A 6,403-nucleotide genomic window follows, 5' to 3' on the forward strand; every position below is an offset into this window, starting at 1 on the left:
TCTTTAAAGGAAGAGAACATTTATTACATTTCTTAATTCTCTTTAAAGGAAGAGAACATTTATTACATTTCTTAATTCTCTTTAAGAAAGAGAACATTTATTACACGTCTTAATTCTCTTTAAANAAAGAGAACATTTATTACATGACAAAGAGAATTAAGACATGTAATAAATGTTCTAATTCATAAAAGTCTTAAGACATAAATGTCTTAATTTTCTTTAAAGAAAGAGAATTAAGAATTAATGTTCTCTTTTTTTAAAGAGAATTAAGACATGTAATAAATGTTCTCTTTCTTTAAAGAGAATTAAGAAATGATTATTTATACTCGTACACATAGCACAGAATAGAACCGCACGCTGTGGACATACCGACATGTCGCTCGCGGACTGGCTGCGTAGTTCCAATGTCTACCACGCGTGGACATGCGCTAGTAGTTTATGGGGCGGAAAAGTGATTACACATTCTCTCATGGGCCTGGCCGCTCTCAGGCCGGTATTCATAGTCGAATCTTATACTTAAAATCGTGTTAAGTTTAACTTCAGATGCTTTGCAGCCAATAAAATTACTCGCACATAATCTGAAGGTAAACTTAAAGGGTCGTCTACAATGGAGAGTTTTAGACTGTAACAGTAAGAAACTGACAAATCACAATCGATTATTTTTCTGTACTTTGCCTGTGATTGGTCAATTTCTTACTATTACGGCCTACAACTCTCCATTGTAGACGGCTCTTAAGACGATCTTAAATACAAGATCCGACTATGAATACTGGCCTTAGTCTTTTCTCTGATTTGACAGAACTGGAGCTGTACTTAAGCTCGTATTGAATTGCGAATTAGAAGAGAGAGATTGCAATGAATTTTAATTAATCAGAAGGAAGAAAACGAATTTTAAGTCAGCGAACTTGACGTTTATATGGCAATGTTAATTTGTAACAATTGTCATCGTGGAATTGGCAAATCATATTGTTCGACTGGCCGAATCGACCAATGGGATTGATTAGTTCCACAAGAAGTGTTGTTCGCGATTAATCTTCTTCTTTTCGTTGTGCACGTGACCTTTAGGGTCGCATAACTCTACTGTGGCTCCAATGTGGCTCCATTAGGAGGTACTCGGCTCTTCGTCGTTCTTTCTGTTCTCATTTGCCTAGGGTGAGTGTTTGACTAGGAAAATCGGATTGTATCACAAACATCCGAGATTTTTCTATTAATTAAATGTGAGAATATTGATTGCCAGTTTTTCGATCATGTAAAATGTTTTTATATTTTCTGTGTACATTGTCACCGTAGTTATATCTGCTTAAAAGTTATATACACTAACCTCCAAAATACTCGGTGCATTCATGTTCAATATTTTGCATTTTTGTCACGAGGGTTTTAACCAACTCTCGCATATTTTTTCTCTCGTAAATAATTTAGACGCAGCGATTTTAGCGTAAGATGTTTTTGAAAAAACATTGTCGCGCTACTAATTAGATTCATAAATCTATCTAATTAATGGGATTTGTCGATTATTTTTGCACAGCCATGGGAGCATATCGATATTTGGGGGAGTTGTATCGCAAGAAGCAGAGCGATGTGCTCCGCTTTTTGCTACGTGTTAGATGCTGGCAGTATCGCCAGTTAATAAAACTGCACCGTGCACCCAGACCATCAAGACCTGATAAAGCCCGCCGTTTGGGTTACAAAGCCAAACAAGGTGAGAATATTAAGTTTATTTGGTTTTCTTTCAAAACTAAATCTATTTTAATTTGAATTTATTTACTATTGTCTATTTAAATGATGATTGGTTCATGCACCACTCTTATGTTTCATGACGAGAAGTATACCATAAATAAACTGATTTGTTCAAATAATAAGTTAAGGTTTATCATATAAATATATTCAGAAACATAAAACATTTTGTTTTTTTTTATGTAGGTTTTGTTATCTTCAGAATTCGTGTGCGCCGTGGTGGACGCAAGCGTCCAGTTCCCAAGGGTGCTACCTATGGCAAACCCAAAAGCCATGGTGTTAATCAACTGAAGCCAACTAGAAAATTACAATCGGTTGCGGAGGTATTTATTTAAATATGTATTTAATCAGTTTAGTGTATATATGAAACCTTCTTAGAAATTAGGTACAAATATATGATGAAATGTACCATGCACCACTCTTACATTGAAAAATGGAGATATACATGTACTCTGATATTTCACAAATTACGAAAATTCTAGAATTCTGTTAGTATTAAATTATTCGTTTTATCATATATTCTATTAGTATTCCTCCATGAAATTACAATATTCTTTTATTCTCAGGAACGCGTTGGTCGCCGATGCGGTGGATTGAGAGTACTCAACAGTTACTGGGTGGCCCAGGATTCATCATACAAATATTATGAAGTTATCCTAGTCGATCCTGCTCACAAGGTGACACACAAAACTATTTATAGTTTTAAAAGAAATCAATAACCGCGTCAGCAACAAATATTCGAGTCTTAACGCAATTTATTGAAATAACAAGTTACTTATTCATGTTAATGAATCTCTTGGTCTTAATTTACATGATGATATTTTTACATCACCAATGAGCGCTAATGATTATTATCTTCCTTGGATGTCTGAAACAAATTTGTATAATAATACTGCTTCGGACACTTGCTTTCGCGCACTTTTGACACTTCTTGTATTCCGCAGGCAATCCGTAACGATCCTAAGGTAAATTGGATATGCAACGCGGTGCACAAACACCGTGAACTTCGTGGTAAGACTTCCGCTGGCAGGAGCTCGCGTGGATTGGGCAAGGGACATCGTTACTCACAAACAATCGGCGGTTCGCGTCGTGCTGCGTGGAAAAGACGAAACACACTGTCTCTTCGCAGGAAGCGATAAATATTTTATTTGTAACTTCCGCGTTCTTAATACAGAATACATCATTTCATTGTTATACATTCTGTCGTATCAATTTAATGATGTATTCTATACAACAATTAAAACTCTTATTCTTAAAAATCACTCTTAAAAATCGTTAAACGAGTCAACTTTATTCTTTCTTCCATACTCCAAATAATCCTTTTGCGAGATCAATGTTTTACAATCGCAACACTTTAATGAAAAAACAAAAAACAAAAAATTGATTTTTCACTTAGCTTCTTTATTTTGCAATATTCCATATGTTGTATCTTGAAAGAATTATAAAAACGAATTTATTGTCCGGGTCCGGATAACGATTTGTCCATAAACTTCTTTTTCGCAAAGCAGAGCCACCATTTGCTCGGCTTTCCATCCTCTTTGTATACTTTTTCAACAATCCTAACGGCTGTTTCCTGTCTGACTTGATGAAGATACTGTCTCATAAGATCTAAAATTAGAAATATATCATTCTGTTGTAATCAAAATTCTAATTAAGTACACAGTTTTTGTTGATCTCTGCCGTTTACGTTAGGTTTGAATTATTATGAAAAAATTATTTTTAATTATAAATATTTCGTCCTGTTCGTACCAGCTTCAGCAGGACTACTTGGTTTAGCGTACACAGAATTCAAAGGGAAGCCAGGATCGCCAGGAATATCGAATTTAGAAATAGCAAGAGAAAACGTTTCATTCATGCCTTGCGCTTGGGTTGCACACTTTTGCAATTTCTTCAAGCATTCGGTAATAAATAAGGTGATATAGATTAAAACTCTGTCAGCCTCACTCTGCAACAAAAACATTTCGAATGACACTGCCACTTATTTGTTGACAAGTTATTAACCCAAAGTTATTAAGAAACTTACTTTAATCTCATATGTTCTGAAAAAAACATTTGCCTTGAAGAAATATAATGCCTCATCAATTATATCTTGTTCTTTGTTGTTGAAGGGAGGTGCAGGACCTCTGAATGTGGTTTTAATTGGCAACAGTGCCATGTTTCCAACAGAAGCATGGTTCTTTGTGAAGCTGGAATGATACGCCTAAAAATAAAGTAAATATAAATAAAGTATATCAGCGAAATAAAGACTTATCCACGAAAATATAGTTGCGGTAAGATTTAAATGTGTATGACTAATCTATTGCCGAGATAAACTCTCTATACACTGTCACTTCTCACAATGAATACATATGTGTGGTCTTGTGTATACATTTTTCTTTACATGAAATCTAAGAGAGATAAAATGAATTATTTTATATAACTTCTGAATAATATATATATATGAACTTGGTAGAGAGTATGATTTAAAAACTGCCTCTTAAATTGTAAAAACAATAACATTACATGTTGGTTAAGTCACACAGGCAACACCCTTGCGACCGCGTTGTGTTTATCCGAAAATCTCCCGTTTATATTTCAGACACAAAAACTTACAGGCATGACGGTCGTGCTTCTTATAAATCTTCGCTTATCGCAATAAATAATACATTCGGCTGACACACGCACTCCACCCGGTGTTAAAGCACGTCAAAACGGGACTGATTACAAGTGGAACAATCCAATTGATAAATTCAGTTGGAACGAACGACGGCAGGCCGCGCTGGAGAAACTACCGACGATAGAGGCTGCGTTCGGAAACATCACCCGGGTGCACCTGCCAAAGCTTGTGCTGTTCGGAAACATTCGAGGTGTACTAAAATGGAATGTGATGGTGCTGTTCGGAAATACTATTCAGGTGCACTTCAGGAGGTAACTTTTCCACCTTAAAATTTCAGGGTGGATTTGAGTAACTTCTACATTTGGCGGGAATTTACATCATACGTACATGAGGTAGATCGTCGATACATAATCTGTGTTCCAATATTCACTGCCACTACTGAAAATTTAGTACTGGCAATGAAAATTGGAACCCAGCCGTAATATTTGTCGTTTGCACAAAAAAAATACATAGATTGGATTAAAGAAACAGCAATGGATATTATAACCTTGTCCAAAGAAAGACATAGATTGTGTACAGATACAAACAATCAGCCAATGTATGATCCTCAAGGATTTTTAATAATATTTGACGTAATAGGTAAGTACGCGATACATTGTGATTTGCGCTTTTTAAGTAACATTTGTCTTAAGTTAAAATCTTTATAAGTATCTTTCTTCTTACAGATAACAAGTTAATATCAGTGCCTGTTTCGGAAGAATCTTTGACATTTTTCGACTTACAACAAGTAGTTCTAAACACTGATAAACCCGAAAACTGTGATCTTGAGTCCAGCAGTACATTTACAAGTATTCAATCAATTCAACACGGTATAAATTTTCACGTTTGCTTTACATATAACATAATGTAATAAAGAGTGCATTTGCTTTAAATGCTCACACGTTTTAAGCACTTCTCTTTTTTAAAAGAGGAAGGAGAAGAAAATGCGTCTAAAGCAAATGCACTCTTTATCATATTGTGTTTTTTTGATAATGTGCTTTTGATAATAACACAACTTAAATATTTACTATGATTACAACTTATTTTTTCAATATTACAGCATCTTGGAAGGATCACAATGCCGTAAGGCGATTAATTTATGCCTGGAAAGAACATGAAAAAGATTTTAAAAGTGGAAAATATAAGTCTTCCGAGGTGTGGAAAAATATTGCCACTGTTCTTCAAAATGAAAATAAGCTGTGGATATATACTGGCGTACAGTGCGAAAACAAATTTAAAGAACTACGCAAGAAATATTGTAAAGTTAAAGATCACAACAAGCAATCAGGCAATAATCCAATTACTTGTAAATTTTTTGATGAATTTGAAGAAATATTAGGAGATAAACCATATGTCCAACCTGTGGCCTTAGCCTCCAATTTAAAAAAACGACCACCAATGTCCAGTTCTCAAGAGAGTGATATAGAAAGTACATCTGATAAAGATGAATATGATAAAAAGAAAAAAGTGAAAAAAACCAGAGTTCAGAAAGAGTTGAGCGAATGGTCTGCTGCTTTACGTGAAGATGCTAAGCGTTGGGAGGAAGCAAAAGAACGGCGTCACAAAGAGATAATAACAGCATCTGATCGAGCAATTGTTGTGTACAAAGAAATGATGGAGAAACTTATTGACAAGTTATAAGAACTGAATATATAATTGCGAGAAGTTTTATTACAAGTTCCAAAGAAAATCTGTGATGTCACATTTTATTTTAATAAGTGATTATATAATAGAATATATTATTTTGTTATATTAAGAGAGACTAGATTAGCCAGATTGTTCATAATTTGATAGATAAAATCCATTAGTGATATTATTTATGAAGTGATATTATATGTAGAATTTATTTTAGAGCCCATACATCACTTCTTGTAAGACATTATTTTTATGATTGATAGCATTTTCAGTTAACATAGCTTTTATAAGTATAAATATAATGACTAAATATTCTTTCTATTCAAATATTGTTTGTGCAAAAATAATAGTATAATATAATAAAAAAATATATTTTGATAAAATAAGTTTTATTTATTA

The 6,403-nt window shown here is 34.0% G+C and overlaps 3 protein-coding genes across 4 annotated transcripts; 2 read left to right on the forward strand and 1 right to left on the reverse strand.

Annotated features, from left to right (window-relative positions):
- Positions 1-1,086: 1,086 nt before the first annotated feature.
- On the forward strand, positions 1,087-2,996 carry LOC109863270 (60S ribosomal protein L15). The gene is made up of 5 exons (XM_020443507.1): positions 1,087-1,152; positions 1,526-1,699; positions 1,921-2,057; positions 2,301-2,411; positions 2,679-2,996. Exons 2-5 carry the CDS (start codon positions 1,528-1,530, stop codon positions 2,871-2,873), a joined length of 615 nt encoding a protein of 204 aa, XP_020299096.1. The 5' UTR covers positions 1,087-1,152; positions 1,526-1,527; the 3' UTR covers positions 2,874-2,996.
- Positions 2,997-3,114: 118 nt separating this feature from the next.
- On the reverse strand, positions 3,115-4,442 carry LOC109863271 (actin-related protein 2/3 complex subunit 3). Its single transcript, XM_020443508.1, has 4 exons — positions 4,327-4,442; positions 3,758-3,934; positions 3,484-3,679; positions 3,115-3,342 (listed from the first exon to the last, which is right to left on the reverse strand). Exons 1-4 carry the CDS (start codon positions 4,330-4,332, stop codon positions 3,188-3,190), a joined length of 534 nt encoding a protein of 177 aa, XP_020299097.1. The 5' UTR covers positions 4,333-4,442; the 3' UTR covers positions 3,115-3,187.
- A 129-nt stretch (positions 4,443-4,571) lies between these two features.
- On the forward strand, positions 4,572-6,087 carry LOC109863269. Of its 2 annotated transcripts, XM_020443506.1 has the most exons (4): positions 4,572-4,722; positions 4,844-4,969; positions 5,056-5,199; positions 5,430-6,087. In XM_020443506.1, the coding sequence occupies exons 2-4, from the start codon at positions 4,864-4,866 to the stop codon at positions 6,008-6,010; spliced, it is 831 nt and encodes a 276-aa protein (XP_020299095.1). In that variant the 5' UTR covers positions 4,572-4,722; positions 4,844-4,863; the 3' UTR covers positions 6,011-6,087. The 2 variants fall into 2 exon arrangements, with proteins under 2 accessions (XP_020299095.1, XP_020299093.1); XM_020443504.1 differs by having other exon boundaries at positions 4,572-4,969.
- The last annotated feature ends 316 nt before the right edge of the window (positions 6,088-6,403 follow it).

The sequence above is a fragment of the Pseudomyrmex gracilis genome, unplaced genomic scaffold, assembly GCF_002006095.1.
Source record: "Pseudomyrmex gracilis isolate BER0280 unplaced genomic scaffold, ASM200609v1 scaffold_3934, whole genome shotgun sequence".
NCBI classification, from domain to species: Eukaryota; Metazoa; Arthropoda; class Insecta; order Hymenoptera; family Formicidae; genus Pseudomyrmex; species Pseudomyrmex gracilis.

Excerpts from the sequence above, each read along its gene's own strand:
- LOC109863269 (XM_020443504.1), top strand. The coding sequence starts at position 4,864 with ATGGATATTATAACCTTGTCCAAAGAAAGACATAGATTGTGTACAGAT. Across the intron at positions 4,970-5,055 it reads AATAATATTTGACGTAATAG|ATAACAAGTTAATATCAGTG; the intron begins GTAAGTACGCGA and ends TTCTTCTTACAG. Across the intron at positions 5,200-5,429 it reads TATTCAATCAATTCAACACG|CATCTTGGAAGGATCACAAT; the intron begins GTATAAATTTTC and ends TCAATATTACAG.
- LOC109863271 (XM_020443508.1), bottom strand. Across the intron at positions 3,680-3,757 it reads TCAGAACATATGAGATTAAA|AGTGAGGCTGACAGAGTTTT; the intron begins GTAAGTTTCTTA and ends TTTTTGTTGCAG. Across the intron at positions 3,343-3,483 it reads AAGTAGTCCTGCTGAAGCTG|ATCTTATGAGACAGTATCTT; the intron begins GTACGAACAGGA and ends TTCTAATTTTAG.
- LOC109863270 (XM_020443507.1), top strand. The coding sequence starts at position 1,528 with ATGGGAGCATATCGATATTTGGGGGAGTTGTATCGCAAGAAGCAGAGC. Across the intron at positions 1,700-1,920 it reads GGGTTACAAAGCCAAACAAG|GTTTTGTTATCTTCAGAATT; the intron begins GTGAGAATATTA and ends TTTTTTATGTAG. Across the intron at positions 2,058-2,300 it reads AATTACAATCGGTTGCGGAG|GAACGCGTTGGTCGCCGATG; the intron begins GTATTTATTTAA and ends TTTTATTCTCAG.